Source organism: Rhea pennata, chromosome 9 (assembly GCF_028389875.1).
Source record: "Rhea pennata isolate bPtePen1 chromosome 9, bPtePen1.pri, whole genome shotgun sequence".
Taxonomy (NCBI): domain Eukaryota; kingdom Metazoa; phylum Chordata; class Aves; order Rheiformes; family Rheidae; genus Rhea; species Rhea pennata.
The window spans coordinates 8,695,773-8,713,907 of record NC_084671.1 but is presented as its reverse complement, the minus strand read 5'-3'; the positions used below and the strand labels follow the sequence as shown (position 1 = coordinate 8,713,907).

The following is an 18,135-nucleotide window of genomic DNA, read 5'->3' as shown; positions in this document are numbered from 1 at the left end:
CATGCACGCTGTGGTCTGCCGTTAGGAGGTAGGACAGTTTCCAATGCCAGAGATATGATGAATTTATAGGCATGTATTAGGAATGGTCCTGTATGCCAAGCATTTACAGTCAAGAACTGTCATATAGAGTGGGGGAGCTAAAGTAATGTTTCTTCTGACCCAGTACAACCGTTCTGGTTTCACTCTAAAACGGACGGATCTAGGAGCATTGGAAAAGGGATCTTGTTTCCTCCCTGGAATCTATAATAACCAGGTATCTGAAAGCACTTTATTTATTTTTTTTTTTTTTGAAAATAAACACAAATCACCCACCTTCAAATTCTGTCGTTTGCAAATGGACCATGGAGTTGAGCTGAGGGAGATGCTGCCTCCTCTGGCACTCCATGGTCACGAAGATTGTCAGGTGGGAATACGTGACCGCTTGAATTATTCTGAGTGACTTTGAATTCACATTTAGTTCTCTGATATCAAGTTGTTATGCAGATGTCACTCATATTGCCTCATGCCGAGTTGTCTACTGATATCAGAATCCTTGAATGCAAAGGTCAAAAAATCCTGGATATTACCTGCAGAATTCCCCATGTTCAGGGACTTTTCTCCTCAGAGGCCTATTTCTGTATAATATACATTTCTGTAAGAGGCCTTTCTTTACAGAGGATATTTAGCTGCATCAATTTGTGTTATTGGAGCTACAGCAACAAGAAAACTTCTAGAGCTCTTATACAAATCTCAGTGATGGTTGTAGCAGGATTCCTATTAATAAGAACAGACCTTTGATGAGGGAAAACAAGTTCACTTGATTCCTTCCCTTATCCCCACCAAATTGGGCTGAAGTGAGTTAAACCAAACCAGTGATTTAGCTTTCCAAGCCTACCATGTTGTGAAAAACTTAACTGATACCTGAGAAAGAAAGGTGGCTGGACTAAGTTTCCAAAACCTGAAAAGCGGCAGTTGGGGAACAGCACATGTCTAAAAAAATCCACGAAATACACAGCTTTGGCCTCGGTCCTGCAAAAGCACATGCCCGTGAACCACCTTCCACACAGGAGGAGGTGGTTCCTGCACGCAGGTGACATTTCCCTGCAGCTGGGTATTACTCCAGGATGACCCTTTGAAAGTCTGCAGCCGTTAGGAGAAAAGTTTACTGCCCCAGCTAACAGTCTTCCTGCCTGAAGCTTAAACAACAAAAATTCCTAGGAAAGGGTCATCTAGGGGAAGTTATTTCTCTAAAATGCGCTGCCTGTTAGACATAGTGATTCTACTTGTGACCTTACAGGTGTTAAAATCGCTGCCAACTGCTAGCAGACGAGTTCCTCCCGCCAGCAGCACTTGTTCGGTGTTAACACCTCTCCTTTGCAGTCCTGAGGCGGCTCTCAGCACTTTCCTATTTCCATTTTCTATTCCTCCCGTTTGCTTCTGAATTTTATTTATCACTTGCAGGATATGAACAAATCTTCTGCATGGTTCTGCAGGACTGGCTGGGAAATAAACCCACCCAGCTGCTTGAAAAGGCACCTGAAATTACCCCAGCTGGTGTGTAAGTACTAAGGTACTGCTCCCTGCCTCTGTATTTCTGCAGGCAGGTAGGGACAAGCTCTGCCCCAGGGTTTAAGCTGACCAGAAGCCAGTGAGCCCTGTTTAGCACAGTGCTCAGCCCAAGCTAATAAGCTCTATTCAAAGGCATAGTATGAGCATAAGGCCATGATAATCAGGGACAGGTGGCTCTCAGCCAGCTAAACATGTAGGTAGATATATCCTGCAAGTATCTAACCTTGGACCATTCAGGCTGTGACAGCGTATTAATGCAGAAGAACATTTGCCTGGGGAAAACTCAATTAAAGAGGGGACTTGCAGAAGTACAACAGGCAGTTAGATAGCCATCTCCAACTGAAAGACCATGTAAACCTGCTGCCAAGCTGGCCTTTGTTCTTTAAAATATCTATTTGGGATCAGATTATCAAAAGAGCTGAACACCTATGTAGCCTTTGCAGAAGAGTTCAGCAAATAGGTCAATTCTCCAAAGAAACTCAGCATCTTGAGGGCAATTCTAGTGCCTGAACTCACAAGCTCACTTTCCCCAGCAGATGCCAGCAGTAATGTCTCATTAGAATGACTGAGGAGTGTGTTTTGCTAATTGGCATTATTGACCTCTGTTTTTGTTTCACTAGAGTCTGATTTTTTGTGATCATATTTAATAGTAGCTGCAAGGGGAGCTGAAGGAGAGGAGGCAATGGGAAGCAGGGAGAAGGAAAAGAAAAGAACGGGAAATGAGTCCAGTTGTGGCAAGACAGGCTGTACAGCAAATCTCACTGCAAAGGAGAGAGATTTTGGAAGGATGAGTCTGGGCATTACAGACAATTGGTCTTTCATCAGTGATATTTAACTTTTCTCATTCACAACTGAGTGTTGCCTTTGTCTGTGGACTTAAAACCTCTCCCTCCCTTTCCTTCTCTTCTGTGTAATTCCTTGCTCCCCTGGGAGATCCAGTGACCTGTGTTATTCCTCTGTTTCTTTCAACCTATTCCCTCCAGCAACACCACTCAAGTGGGCTGGCAGTCTTGCAGGAATCAGCTCACTTCGTGCTGCTTTTCATCAGCCAGCTGTTGTACAATGTAATGCACACACACTCACACACAAGCAAATAAACAAAATATCTCTGCCAGCTGGGTGTATCATCTAGCTGCATAAAAGTTGTACGTGTGCGACAGGTTTCTGAAGGGATGCGTGCGGAGGACTGCGGGGTGAACCCGTGCCTGGAAGTGGGGTGCTGTGGAGGGCATAAAGCCTTTGCCAGGCTTGGGGCTGGGGCTGCGCACTCAGGGCTGAGGATCAGTGTGCTCCACAGCTTGCAGTTTGCCAGCTTCGGAACTGGACCCTGTGTGCCGCTGATGTCCTGGGGGCAAGGGAGACTTTGGCCATGCCTCTAGCATCATCCCTCCACTTTTTATTGGCTTGGCATGTTAGCCCTGACATTTATCAGCTGGTCCTGTTCTCAGTAGAGCAATAACTGAGGAGAGACAAGCAAGCGGGGACACCTCTTGCATCCCTCCTCTCTCCCCCGTGCTACTGAGGAAGAGAAGCTGCAGGTCACACTCCAAAAAATTTAAAACCCATAAGACACAATCAGCAGTGATGCCATTTACCTTTTCTCATCATGTCTGTAAGATGTAGAACTCCGGCCACTGGTCCAAATAAACATCTTAGAGGGTTGCCCAGTGTTGGATTTGCTCACTGCAGTGGGACGATGGAAGGACCTGGGAGAAGAGGGATAATCTCTGTCACCGCCCATTTTAATTGTAGTACCAGACTGCATTATGTCCATTGTGCCAAATTCCCTGTGGCTGTGCCCAGTGAGCTCTGAAGATGGACTATTTATTAACTCAGGGTGACATGTAAGACTAATGGTCAGGAGAAGTAGATCTTAGGCAAGCTGGTAAAACACGATCCTAGCTAACTGGGCTTAGCTACACTCAGTACTGCAAAAGATTCACACTACTGACAATAGATTATTGGTATTTTAAGGAAAGATAATAGGCACATCCATTTTTATGGTATTTTTGGGTGGAAAGTGATCATTGCATGTTCATTACAGCTCATTGGTTGTACAGTAGGCCTCAGTGAGATAAAGCTCTCAAGGAATGTGTTTGCCTGAAAAAGGTACAAGTATGAGAAGTAATGCAGTGTTTTATAGAAATGTATCTGATATTTTCAGATGGAGAAATAACTGAGCAGTAACTTTCGAAATGACTGTCCAAAATGATCATTTACAGCTGTCTCAGAAGCTACACGGTGTGTTTTGCTTGATTTTTTGAACTGGGCTGCAGTGAATTTTCCCCTACTATCACCTTATTTACTCTTCCTTTTCCATTCCCACTGCTGTGGTTTCTTCCTGGAGCCCTTGTATTGCTCCTAATATCACCTTCCATTCTGCATCTTTCAAGCATAAGCTTTCTCCTTCCATGAGAAGTCCTAACCTGTGATTTTTCTAAAATCCCTTAGAATCGCCTCATGCCCAGGTGATTACTTGGTTCGTGGTGGGGCATTAGCCCTGCAGGATTCTCCTCTTGGGCCTTTAGAGTCCTCCAAAGAGGGGAAAAGTTTAAGCAGTTTCATTTTAAGGACTGAATTTGGACCTTTTACTTCAATTAGATCTCACAGAATCAGAAATACAAGGTTGAAAGGACCTCAGGAAGTCAGTCGCTCTCTTGCTGTGGTTCAAAGCAGATTCACTCTCTATACATTGCTCCTAGTAGATGTTGGTTACCATATACCAACTGATTTTGAAAAGCCGTCTTTCCATATGGCAACTCCATTGCTGGGCTTGAAGCACAGGCTGTATTGGATAGTGTTAGTGCAGAGCTCCCCAGTAGCTCCTAGTAGCTGATTTTGTTATAATCTTGATCTCTAAGAACTGAGCCCTTCTTGGTGAGGATGTATTTCATACTATTTCACTGCACAGCACTTTGTGCTTTTACTGCACCCAGAGAAAGACTTTCTGCAATATTTCAAATACTGAATGCTTTAATGTGGAAGTTTTTCATACATGGGTGGCATTCTTTAGCTCACAGAAAAATAAACCCAGTTGTTGATGCTGTCAGCAGAGAAGGAGAAGACATGAAGTCCTCTGTGCTCTTTGCCTGAAAAGTCTGTAAAGTCACTATCTACATAAACATGCGAAGGGCTAATTTCAACATTTGCACAGCAGTGAACCTGGGAGAATAAATCCAGTTGAGGTAGCTGAAAAAACTAACATGAATTGGAGCCGAAACCTGTCTACAGACAGGCTGACAGACACTAAGGGACTGGGCTGTCCCTCTGGAGTCAGCTCAGAGCCCCACAGTGGGTTACGTGTGTCAGTCCCTGCCCAGATCTGCACCCCAAGCCCTCGCACCCCGCTCTGCAGGACAGGGCGTACGATCTGCCCTTCCCTCCGAGCACCAAGGCCCAGCTCTCCGCTGCAGAGGCTGTGGGCGCTCCGCGAGACGCAGAGACCAGGGCCGTGCCCGTCCGGCAGGCTGCTTGGTGCTCGGTGCCGCGCGAAGCGCTGGACCCCTGCCCGGGACTGGGGCTCGCAGGTAGGGGCCTCGCTTGAAGTAACAGATACGAATATCCAGCAAAGCGTTTGTGCTGCACTCACGGGCAACCAACATATTAGAAGGGAAAGGAGCTCTTTCTGAAGCTGCCAAAAAGAAGGGAGGCAGAAAGAGGGAAATCTCCCCTGTGCCTTTCCCCGACTTGATGGACATCACTGCAGCTCTGAGCACCCCGGCGGAGGCTTTTCTTGTTTTATGAGCAGTGTGCTTGAGTACTGGGGAATAAACATTAACAAGAGGCATTTCTTCCCTGAAATAGCTATAGTTTAGAAGGTGAAAGAGCTGTCACCGGGATCTAATCAATATAGCTAAGAAGTGTTTTTATAGTGATTGGTGCCAGGAATTGGGGTTACAGGACCTTGGGACTAATCTTCACTCCAGTAGGTAAGACTGTGACCACGCTTCACTAGGCAGGACTATAACAGAGGTCCCCAAGCCAGCACTGAATGGGCTGGTATTTCTGCAGTAAGTAATGCAAAAGGGCTCAGAGCAACTATCTGAGGGCTTGGAGGCCGTATCGGAGTGAGATCTGTGTCAGGAGAAGGCTTTCTTACTACTGAAAAATCAAATCATGTATTTGCTCCCACTCTCTTTAAGATGTTAGGCGAGCTGCACCGCTGGAAAGCCTGGTGGTTGTGCTGACCAAGCTGGAGTGAGTCCCAGAGCCTGTGGGGGACTTGGGTGAGCTTTATTAGAGAATCTGCTCTTGATTAAATGAAACTTGAGCACACATTAGTGTGATCAGTGGCTTATCTTTGAGTCTGCAGGGATGCCAGGGCAAGGAGACAGAGTCACAAGCTCCAGAGCAAATCGGTGAAGCACTAGAGGGGCGGGACCTGGGCTGGAGAGGTATCTGCCCGAGGAAGAGAACATGGGAGGAGGGAAAGGGGTGTCTTTCTTCCTCTCAAAGTTAGAGTGATTTCAGACTCTCTTATAGCGCCAGTGCCTTGGAGCAGTCCATATGTGATATCATTAACGTTGCCTGCTTCATTAGCTGGGCAATCTAAGCTAACCGTCACTATTTAACAAGCAATTACACGCCTAATCTTGTGTAAAATTGTAACATTGGTGACATCAGAGCAGCCACTCCCAGGGTCAGATGTAAATGACTCAAGTTCTTATTTCCTTTTGGTGTGTGGGGGTAGCTATAAGGTAAAAGTCTTTCACAGAAGAACTTCCCAAGACCTTCTTTGAAGGCCTTTTAGGAGGACTCATAGTGTAGAATGGTTACAACATATGTGACAGTGTGCTGCTTTGGGAGGTTAGTTAGCAAACTTTGACACCTTTCTCCTATCCGGAGTTAATTGCAAGACCCGTTTGTGAACTCCTTTCCCTCCATGATCCCCAGTCTCTTTTCTGAAAACTAGTACTGCTTCTTTTTAAACCAGTGCCTCTCTTGAGTCACCTTCTGACAAACTGCTTTTCTCATGTGACAAGTAATAAGGGTGTGAAGCTCATGACATCACAGGATGTCAGCCTAGTGTTTAAAGTCAAAGTGGATTGTGCTATCGTTTGAACAGAACAAGTACCTGAAGTCACAACAACATCTGCAAAAAACAGTTTGGAAAAGATGCTTCAAGCTGGTTTTTGACTACCAGGAGCCTGGAGGGACTAGTCCTATAGGGTGGGCTACCATCTACATGGTGGATGCAGCATGAGGGCTGCCGTTGGGTGATGTGAGATTTTTGAGTTTCTTTCACGGCTGGATGGCCTGTTTTTAGGGTGGACAAAAAGAGGGGGGGGTCCCTTCCTGCGGGGGGAAGATGGTACAGTTTGAGGTGAATTTCCTGAAACAGGCAGCTAGACTTCATACCCTGATAAATCTTATCCACTTTCATGTCTGATGACTGTGTGTTTTCCTGTGGCTAGAATAGGAGAATAAACAAACTGGCCTGGAGAACTTATTGTCTAAAAAGTAGCGTGACTATCAGGTAGTCCAGCATTAATGTTGCATGGAAGAGTTTCCCTGGCAGAGTGGAAAAGTTAGCTGCCTACTTGATTCAGGAGTTTTCTAGTCCTAGTATTCAAGGGACACAAGAGCAGGTACCAGGACTAACTACAGAACCCACGACATCCGCGGTATGGTCTCCCAGGTATGGTCCATGGCAGTTTGGTCTGTGCTGGGACTCAGGAATCAGAGTAGCCGATGGACACAGTGCTCTCAAACGAAATGCAAAAGGGAAGGTTAAGCAGAGTTGCACCAGGAGCAGGGTGAGGAGAAACCCAGCTGAGAGAACGGAGCAGATGCCTGCTTGGAACGTCTGAGAGAGACCCACAGTGGCTGGTCATGCGGCTGGGCTCTAGCAGACTGGAAGAAGGTCTGGTGTGACACAGAAGTTCTCGTGTGCATGAACCAGGGTAGGTCTCACTAACTAGCAGAGCCTTGAAGATGCAAAAGAGAAACCAGGTGAATATCTAACTTCCCCTCTTCTGAAACAGTTTAGGGGGCAATGTTTCATGTGTTGTCAAAATACCTGTTTTCTCTGCAAGTCTCCATTTGAACACAATATCTGCTTGCCCTAATTCTACTTGTCTGTGGCCAGAACCGTAAATAAGCACCACTGCTAAAAGAGGGTGCAGGGAAGCAGCAGAACAGCCAGCATGGTCTAAGAAGAAGAGCAATAAACTAACTTGTAAAAGAAATGCATCTGCATTAGTGGAAGACAGCTACCACTTAGGGAACATTTAAGGCCCTGCCAGCAGCAACACTAAATCATGAAGCACCAATGGCAGTATCAGATGGTGTATTTTTGTCTCATGACCAGACCTTGCTGTAATGCAAGCTAATGGGCACAGTGTGGGACAGGGAGCAACATAAATAACTGTACTCTTTGGAATATCTCTGGAGCTAAGTGACTAATCCAACTGACAGGTGACCTTGAAATTGGGGTTCTTAATTATGGCAAGGAAAAGCTGGACAATGGGGAGCTGATGTTAACGTACTGACAAGAGCTTTGGAAGACTGATGGCTAATGATGCGGCATTAATGAATTCACTTCTATTTCTGGTCTTGCTCCTGAATCTCCTCAGAGCTGACAGCTGAGCTCTCCATCTAGGTTTTGAGTTGAAGAAGGCCAGCTTCAGGTAGCAGAACACCTAATGAAGAGCCAGCCCTTTTTACTGTCTTCACATTTGGTGCTGGTGAGTTTGCAGTCCAAGCACGAGGCAACGGCTCTCTTGGCACACTGCAGTTGCTGGGAATCAGCGTTCCTGAGGAACAGCTGGGGATAATTGTCCCCTCTGCCTGTCAGGACTCTGCAGACATTTTCAGCCTTCTATGTTTTGTCAGTTGTAAATGAATTTGAATTTACGTAGCAAGTGACATGTTGGACAAGCACTATATTCATCATCTCAACTGCTCTCTGGGTTCAGGGAAGGGCAGAGGCTGCTTGTTAGAAAGGCCAGCTTTGGGAGGGGTGCAGCAGTGGCAGGCGCCGGGTCACTCTGCTGCAACATGCTCCAAGTCAGTCTGGCTGAGAGAGGTTCACAGGGAGACCTGCTCTGCCAAAGACCCTGTACCCTTACGCTGATAAGGAAAGATGTTGGTAGGGAGAAGTAAGGCAATGAAAGTGCTATGCTACCTAGTGTGAAGCTAGGCTCCTTTAAATCTTAGCATACATCTCTAATTGCTGAGGGACGTATCACCGCACTGCACCAAAAAAGCTATACAGCCTTGGACCAGATAGACTGGCTAAGAGCAAACGGATGACAGTAAAGGTGGTCTGCCTCACACAGCCATGCCATGCTAAAACCAATGAGGAACAGCGAGGGAGAGAGGGCGAGGGAAAGGAAAAGGAGCGGAGCTTCACAGAAGTGTTGCTTCTCCGCTTCCAGGGACTGGGAGGTGTTTCCAGCTTGTGCTCTGCACTGAAGTCAGTCTCCTTGACGGTTGTCAAGAGGGAATAACCTTCTCCCCAGCCACACTTCTGTGGGTATGCACTTCACCAGGTCTTAGGGAAGGCGCAGTTTCTTTTGGACACTAAGAAGACAATTTATAAAAATAGTTGGTGGCTGGACACTGTGAATATGCAGGAGTGAAGCGTAACCTGACTCTAAAGACAACTGGTTCCTCTTAAGTACTTGGGTGTCCCTGCACTGCTGTCATCTCAGAGCCCTGGTATTTACATGCCAAACTGTAAAGCAACAGAGTGTTGGCACTGTCTTTTTACAGATGACGAGGAGATGCACAGAGGGTGCCGAGCGACTTGGCCAAAGTCTCCCAGGAAGTGTGTGGCAAAGCTGTCTTGCAAAGTGAGTGCTCCAAATCCATTTCTTCAGAAGCAGAGGTATAATTATCCAAGATCAGACATAGTGATGAAAATAGTCTAAAAGATGGTGAACTACATTCCTTACAACCATGAAGGATGGAGAAGAGCCAAGACACACAGTTTCCTACGGCAGAGAGCCAAAGTAGAGCCTTGCCTGAGATCTGTACACGTCCAGAAAGGAGACCTCCTCTGTGACCACCTGGCTTTTAAATGTCTCTAAATAGTGTGTTTCATTTCAGTAAAGCAGTGCTAAAAGCACAACAGCTGTGTTGAAGGGTGGGAGCAGAGAGAGAGGATTTGTGATGAGCTCTGTGGGAAGGGAATGTCACCAACATCCCTTGGGCAAGTGACAGAGGAGAAGCAGATCACAGCTGGGGAGAGAGGTGAGGGGGCAGCACGGGAGGCAGATAAACAGCTGCACAGCAGCACCCAGAGGAAAAGCTCAAGCAGCCAGGGCAGATTCAGCAGGAGTGGCTTTTCTCCCTCTCTCTCCACCTAATTCTTTGAGCGGGTCAATCTCTTTTATCTCCTTTGAGTCAGTTCCCACGCCATCAAGAGCACCAACGGGAACAAAGCAAAGGCAGAGGCGATGCTGAAACCACTGCCCAGTGGGAAGTGAATGCTCTGGCATTATTTATTTTCGAGTCCACATTTGGATTAGCTGTAAAGAGCTGTGTGGATAAGCAAGCAGGCAATTACAGCTGGGACGAGCTGCTCATGAATGGAAATGGCTACAATCTGCTCAGGACATACTGCAATTCTAATTCAGTTAGATTCCTTTAGTTACAGCGCTCGTCACAGACTCTAAAAGAGATGGGATTAAAAAATAAATACAATTCTTATGTTGCCTTTCATCTGCCTCCTCTTCTCCCCTTTCCATCCTCTGCTCCCCAGTTTTAGCTGTTGCTTGACTTCATTTTGCATAGTGAAATACCGCAGTCTGCTGTTTGCGGCTTGTTGAGTTTCGCAAGGATCCAGCGATCTGCAGCTGGCCTAATGCGTGCATTGCTCACGGATCTATAGACATATATGAATACTAGACAACTGCTTAGGTTTCACTTGTCACATCTTACTGAAGACCTTTACTCAGGCATGTCTGTTATTACTGCAAAACTACAGGGATCAAACTGAGGCACAGACTAAGGAGATGATTTACACAAGCTCTTCAGACACTTCTTTGCTCAAATCGCTGCTCAAGTCCATCAGATCGCACTGCCCCCCAGCAAGCAGGCTGATTTCCTCCTTTAGGTATTGATGTAAGGCTACTTTGCAAATACACACAACCACTTTTGCACTGACTTGTGTAGGTAAGCTAGGAAAAAAACTGATCAAAAACAGTGGTCAGAGAACAAGAAGCCTTGCCACAGAGTGTCTGGGCAATTCAAGCAAGCTGTTTAACTTTGTGCTGCCTCAGTTTCCTTGACTGTCAAAGAAATACGTTATATTAAACATACTGGGATATGAAAGAAACAGCTAACAGAGATCAGTATATGCTTTGAGATCACCAGGTGAGAGGAACCTGGGAAGCCTGAGTTTGAATCTTCTGTCACAGGGCTGCTGCACCTCTACCCACCGAACATCCAACTCAGATCACATGAGAACGTTTCTCCTTGGTCTTATTACACAAGGTTAAATTTTGCTGCATACTCTGTGGTGCTTCGTTATCCTTTCATGATACAGACTAATTATCTGAAGCAGTTTGTTATTTGGATATGATCAGCCGTTGCATCAAACTCACAAAACAATTTTGTGTCCTAATGTTATAGAAAAGCATTGGAAATATATTTTTGCACAGAAATTTCATGTAATTTCCACATACCTGAATGAATATCCTGTTTTTTTCCTTTTTAATTATGTAGAAGACCTATTGCCTCTTGAATCTAAGTTACAGATAAAATTGTTACACCTCTGCGTAGCGCTGAACTCTTGCATGAGCCCTCTACAACTCCCCGTTTGCCTTGCCTATTGGTAGGAATCTCCTGCCTCATCAGAATAACACTGCAAAATCCTGATTACTTGAAGGAAGATGCATGCCTCAGAGAACAATTTCCAGAGTAAGAAGAAGAAAGCATTTCTGATGGATTCTGGTGTAGGTAAGCACAGATCAAATCCAGCCTGATGAACAGAACTGGGAGAAAGTTAGCAATGAAATGGGTTATAAAGAAGAAGAGGATTAGAAAGACAGGGAATACAACATAAAAGACAATAATCATGTGCACACACAAGAGGGAGAAGGAAAGGCTGCATATTACGGAAAGATAATCAACGTTTGCATGAACTGGGTGGGAAATCTAGTGGAGTCAAATGACTATTGAGAAAAGGCTGAGGAGCTGCTCCAGTACTAGGAGTACAGTGTACTAGTACAGTGCTGCTCCTGTCCATTAGATCAAAAATTGGTGTCAGCACTAAATCACTTTGCTTTGTGGATGGATCCATCCATCGTCCACTGCTTTGTGGATGGAGTCATGATACAATGGCTAGTGTGGATGCAAATTTAGCCTCCTTAAGGACCCAGTAGTTTAAGCACCCAGGGTCTGTATTCTTGTAAAACATTTTTTAGCACAAAACAATTTTACTTGAGAGTCAGGAAAAGAGATAATGAGACACACAAAAGCCAAGTGCCCATTAGAGAAAGCAATATGCAATGCCCTCTGTACCGTTTTGAAACAACAGAGAACAAAATTTCTGCAGTCCTCTCGGGCCAGCAGATTGGTCCAAACGGTGAAAAGGTCATGAGGTCATGTCCACAAAACAAAAACCCAACATATTTTGGTCTTGTAACTGGTCTAGAAGTGCAAACAATGGTAGAAGTGGCACAGATGCCTCCTTTCCTCATATGGCAATAATCTATATTAATTACAGCAAACGTCCAGTTCCGAACGATGTCACTGCAGTGCTATTACGATTGAAGAGTATTGAGTTTCTAAGGAGGTGAATGTCTTTTTCTCTCCCTAATCATGATTACTTGGGTAAGTACTTGGACTAAGCTTTCATTTAACCAAGATAAATGGATTTTTCCAAAACCAGAGAGTTAACACTATGCATCACATTATTACTCTCTTCTCAGATTTCTTGCCTTGTGTGCTATTTTATTTAGCTACTAAGCATGAAAAGCAATGAGAATAGGAAAGAGGAGCTGTGCAGAGTCTCGCTTGGATTAAAGATCAGAAAGAAAGATAAATCTGTTTTTGACCCATTACAGTGTACAGCTCTGTGCTGGCATTTTCTCTCTATCTACATAACTTTAACATTATTTTCTCGTATAACTTCCCTTTCTTGACATATGAGTGCCTGCATCACTTTTCTGCAGACAGCACCAGCCTCACTGACTAATAATTTGTTGCCTTCTATTTGGAATTCCTATTTATCATTTAAGCTTATGTGCCAATACTGGAGGTTAACATTCAGAAGAGCAGATGGGGAATTAGAGGCAGAACTTCTGTCAGTGATAACGGGACTTCCATGCTCCATTTCCCTCAGGGCACAGTGAATATTTTCCTTTTAAATAGTGCTGGGCAAAATTGCCTGAAGGACTTGGTGGTAGCAAAACAGTGTGCAGTAGCAACACGTAGAAATTATTAGGATTCAGAAATAGTTTTGCAGTTGCCGATCCATCTGTGGAAAATTCTTCTGTAGTATCTTCTGGAAAATACCCATCTGGGTAGATAGATAGATCTAGGCAGAAATTCAAGTGCAAAATGGCCAGCAAGAGGCAAAGTCAGTGAGAGGTTTGGCACTGACCAGCTTCTCCTGCATGGGTGGTTTCACCCAACCACATTGCTGCCCAGCGGTCAGGCTTTTGATGGCAAAGGCAGAGAGCAACCTCAGAAGATACTCAGATGCTTCTCCTTGAGTGTCCCACTCAGGTGTCCCACTCCTCACCTCTTTGCCTTGCTGCTGGGGGAGACTTCAAAGCTCTGCATGAGTGTCTTAGTGCTGGGCAGCTGTAGTGGAAGAAAAAAGAAGCCTCCCAATACACAAAGTCATTAACTCACTTGTTGCCTGGGAATATCTGTTGTTGCATGTACTATGCAAGGGGAACACAGTTTTGATGTGGCATTGGTGACAAGAGCTCACATGATTGGCAGGTTTTGCCAGCACAGCACTTTGGTGATGTAGAAGCCGGGGAATTATGGAAGTCCTCAGGTGGGTCCTCAATGGGTAAGAACAGAAAGATTGTGCCATGTTGATGGATTTTTCCATTTAATCTTGTACAACCCCTGCCAAATGTCGTCAGGGAGAAGGGGACAGGGTCTACCCCGGGTAGCAGGAACAGTGGACATTTTGGCAGTGGTGGAACAGTGAGTAGCAGAAACACTGGTCATTTTGGTCAAATTCTGACGCCCTAGATCCCATTCTAAAATCAAGTATCCTGCAGAGGTGATGAACAGCAATGAAATTTGGCACAGTGTGCTACCAGAAGAATACCACTGCTAATCAACGACATCTGGGAATTCATCAGTCCTTTGTTTTTAGGCTAGGTTAGCTTGAGCAAGGGAATTCTCTGCCAGTCTATAGTCCAGCAAATCTGAAGAGAGAAGTCTGCCTCCTGGTTTGCTCCAGTACAGAACAGAGCAGAATATTTAACTGCACTAATAACTATTTGGTAGCTATGCATGCAGTATAGAGTTATCTACATCATTGCCACTTCCACTATATGAAGATGCACAGGCAGCTTGCAGCAAGAACTTACTGGTTACTGTTTGCTCACTGAAAATAATGCACTTTGTGCCTGTAGCAGTTCCAAAGAGAGATACAGCAGTGAGATGGTAGCAAATAACATACAATGTACTTAAAAAGCTCCCTCTTGAGTGAGGGCACCAATCAGTTCCACTTCTAAACTCAGAGGGACAGACCTCTCTCTTCTTGGCAGAGCATCTGGCTTCCTACGCAGTCTCTCACATGGCTTCTTGTGCAGTAATGATGTCCTCGAAACACATATTGGACCCTTGATCGGGGAAAAGCTCTAGCTTTTCTCAATGAAAGGCCAGCTTGGTGCACTCTCCTCTTTCATACACTCAAGGTGAGCTAGCTGGATGGGCATTTGCCACTGCCTCTTCTTGAAATATGGAAGAATTCACAAAGCGGGAAGTTAATCTGCTCTAGGTGCAAAAGTGTTCATGAACTGGGAGTGACACTCAGATGAATTTCCCTTCCCTGTCTTGTGGGACACTTCCAAATTGGAGAGCCTTATGGTGCCTTGATGGATGTGGTCATCTCAGTACTCTGCTGGCTTTGTTCTGGGTGGCAGGGTTGCACCACTGGTGCCTGAGGCTTGGCACGTTCAAAGGGCTTTATGGCACTGGTTATTCCTGCTGCCTCGCGCTGCCTCCAGTGTTAGCGATCTGATGTCTGTATCTGCTGGATGAGCTGATCCGAGTATCCTGCAGCCCTTCGGGCAGAGTGAGCGAGCACGGATGGGAGTAGCTTGCTACAGGCTTTTCCTAGGCCAGCTGCCACCCAATCATCACTGAATGACAAGAGCTATTGGGATCAAGGCAAAAAATTCACTATCCTAACCTGCCAAACGTTACACGTGAAAGCAGAACCAACTTCCTGCTGCTAAAACATGTGTCTAACGCATCAAGACACACTAGAGGTCTGCTTAGAGAGTAAGAGCTTGCCCCTACCCTTGAACACCATGTAGACGGGATTTCTTCAGACAATTATCACCAGATTAAACCTGCACTACTTCATCTTCTTAATCTTTGACTTTTTCTATAAGGCCTCCATCCTTTGTCCGGTCTTTGTTTATCTGCTCTCCAACAACAAAACGCCTTTACTAAGCTATTGAAAATCAATGATTTTCGACTTTTTTAATGAATTGTTGAATTGATTGGTGCCATTGATGAAACAAGGAAATAACTATTGAAATTCGGGCCACATGAGCGATGCTGGCATTCTCTACTTTTTAGAGGGGTTTAACAATTGCCTCTTAATTTTGCCCCTTTCTGATGTTGTTATGAAAACTTCTCTTCCTGTCTACGTCTCTCTTAAGTATCCATGAGCCCCAGCAATCGTGGGAATGACATTCAAATCAAAATGCAAAGAAGCTGTGTTTTCTCATTCACCTTGAATTCTTGAAGGCCATCTCCACCTCCTGTGGGATACGGCTGGTGTATAACTCATTACAAAGGTGCTTTACAAAAGAGCATAACTTTTTCTTACTTGTGACCAAGGAGGCAGCTAAGGTAAATTTAACTGGAAATGTTTCTCATATATAGACAGATCAACTCATTTTATATGTTGAGAGTTTTTGAGCTTGAATAGTTGGCCCCAAAATAGTCCTTTTGTTTTTAGATTGATGGAATTAGTTGTCCTGCATCCAAGAAGTGCCAGAAGATTAAGTTGGTAATGAGTACTGTACTTTTCCCTGTTCTTGTTACTTTGTTAGGACAAATAACTGAGGCACCATTTTCTATTCTTGACATGAGAATGGATTAACACTGCAGAGTTTTTGCTTCTGAAGAGGATTTTTTTATTTTTTTGGTGGAGGGGCAGACATTGATCTCTTCCTTGCCACCCCCACCACAATTTCCAGGCTAAAAGATGCACCAGTCTCCCCAAATTTTATCCTCTCTCCCCATTTTTATATTTTTCTGTACTTTTTTCTTTAAAAAACATGAATACGATTTCTATGATGTATTTCAGGGTTTTGATTTTTTCTCTCTTACAAAGCAAGTGTACAGAGTTCCCTTGTTCATGTCAGGAACTAAGGTCTCTCTAAGCTTGGTGTTCTGCTACACTAGAGTAAGGCTGGGAGTTCTGATATTCATGCAACTGTTTGTCCACAGACATAATATTCAAGCTATTGCATGTAAGTGTTCACATTTATGTAGGGCAAACCATAGAAATGTCAAAAAAAGTAATTAAAAAAAGAAAACAAGAAGAAAATTTAAAAATCTGAAAAAATACAAATTTTTGAAAAAATAAAAAAGATAAAAAAGTTAAATTAAAAATTAAATTAAAAACATTTTAAAAATTCCTAGAAGTTAGAAAATGTAAAAGATATTTTTGAAAAGTTAATTTTTTTTAAAAGAGCATTTAAATTAAAAATTAAAAATATTAAAACAACATAAAACAATTTTTACCATTCTATTGATTTTTCAAATTGCTACCATTTTTAACACTAAAAATTTCCCTATCTGTTAATAATTTTCAGTTTTTTTACAAGTGCACTGAAAGTCAGAAAATTAACGCCGAATCAGTTGCAGACTAAAAAGTTCAGGTAAGCTTAACTTTTGACTAACATTAACTTCGGACTACCCTGCAACCCTGTATCTTTCCAAAAAGCCAATTTCAACAGATTAAATCCAGGTATCTCCAAAGACACGAAAAGCTGTTATTCCAAGTACTGTGCAATTGCATGATATTCTCAAGATCGTGCCTTGCTAGTAAAAGCTGCTGTTTGAATTCTCCGGTCGAATTACGTCAATTCAAGCAACCAGACCTGTGGGAACGCTTGTTGCGGAGCCACCTAGCACCCTGCAGATCGACTGGGTTGGCCCTGATGCACCTCTCAGGTGCCTCTCACTGTGGAGCAACGTGCCAGACCTAAATAAAACTGCTGGCTTTCCTCCCAATGTGTCTGAGTTGGACGGCTTGTCGCCCATCGCACTAATCCGGTTACGGAAAATGTCATCTCAGGCCATCGCAAGATAGACTACATTTTAATTTCACAAGGTACGAAGCGCAACTCTCACCCCAGACGCCGCTCCTCCTCACACCGGAAATGCTATCTTGAATCATCAAGGTTTTTTGAAAGCTTGAAATACAAGCACTGAAGAAGTTTATTATTTCAGAGCTCTTAGATGTGTACTTCAGAAGAGAAGGTGTGCTTGATGCTCTTCCTCGCATCAGTGAGCTCCGGAGCAGAAGGGGTGTACGCAAGCACAGAAGCAAACGAAGGGGTAGAGCTGACGCTGAAAGACTGCTCAAAATCTGACTTTCGACCTTCACGCAAGCCAAAGAAAGAGACTTTCAGCATTTGCAAGTGCTATCATACCATGAAGGTTTAAAAAGCAATGGGGGACATTTTGCCCACTAGCTGCTTGCTGATTTCTCTGTGGTGCTTGCATTTATTTTTACCTCTTGCCACAATGGAAACTCAAGTCAAATATTTCAATCAAAGTCAAGCATTTTATTGCCTTTCCACTCAAACGCCTGAGTCGGACACTTAAAATATAACACTAGCAGCTCTGTGAGCAGTGGATATGTAAGTAAATGGAAAATCAACCCTTTACACTGTCTCCCAGAGAAGATTTTTTCCTCTTTTTTCTTTATCCCATTGGAGCGGTTTGCTATCAGAATATGTTGTTGTCAAAAGCGGTCTGCTATCAGCGCTTTACAGCTAATGGAAAATGTTGCTACTTGAGTGTCACAGCTATCGGGGTGCTCCCCAGTCAGACCAGTTTGCTGGTGCAAAGCTCTGGGCTCGCAGAGGGGAGCCTTGCTATCAAATGCCTTTGCCAGCTGGGAACCGGCAGTTTGCTTCCTCTCGCTCGAGTGCAGTGAAAAGCAATGTTTATTTAATTTGGAAGGTGGAAGGAACAGAATCAGAATGATCATCACCCAGTGCTTTTGCAGCTTCTTTGTACATCTCCAGGAATTTTTTCTGCTGCTGCTGCTGTGAGAGCTCCCTTCTCCCGCACCACTGCTGTGCTCGGTGCAAGCAGCTCCTGCAGCAGCTTTCTGGTCCCAGGCCTGGCCTGATGTGGAGGTCACCATGGGTTGACAGGCCAACCCAAAGGCCTTTGCTGCTTTCGGAGCTGTCA

General features: G+C 44.4%; 1 protein-coding gene across 3 annotated transcripts in view; it reads right to left on the bottom strand.

Moving 5' to 3' along the window:
• Positions 1-18,135, bottom strand: part of LOC134143990 (calcium-activated potassium channel subunit beta-2) — a 152,227-nt gene that overhangs the window by 15,712 nt on the left and 118,380 nt on the right. For 2 of the 3 annotated variants that reach the window (XM_062582511.1, XM_062582512.1), the window contains exon 2: positions 3,144-3,254. The exons of the other annotated variant lie outside the window; for it this stretch is intronic. In XM_062582511.1, the coding sequence (XP_062438495.1) occupies positions 3,144-3,254 (111 nt within the window). The remainder of the gene's footprint in view (positions 1-3,143; positions 3,255-18,135) is intronic. 3 annotated transcript variants of the gene reach the window in all.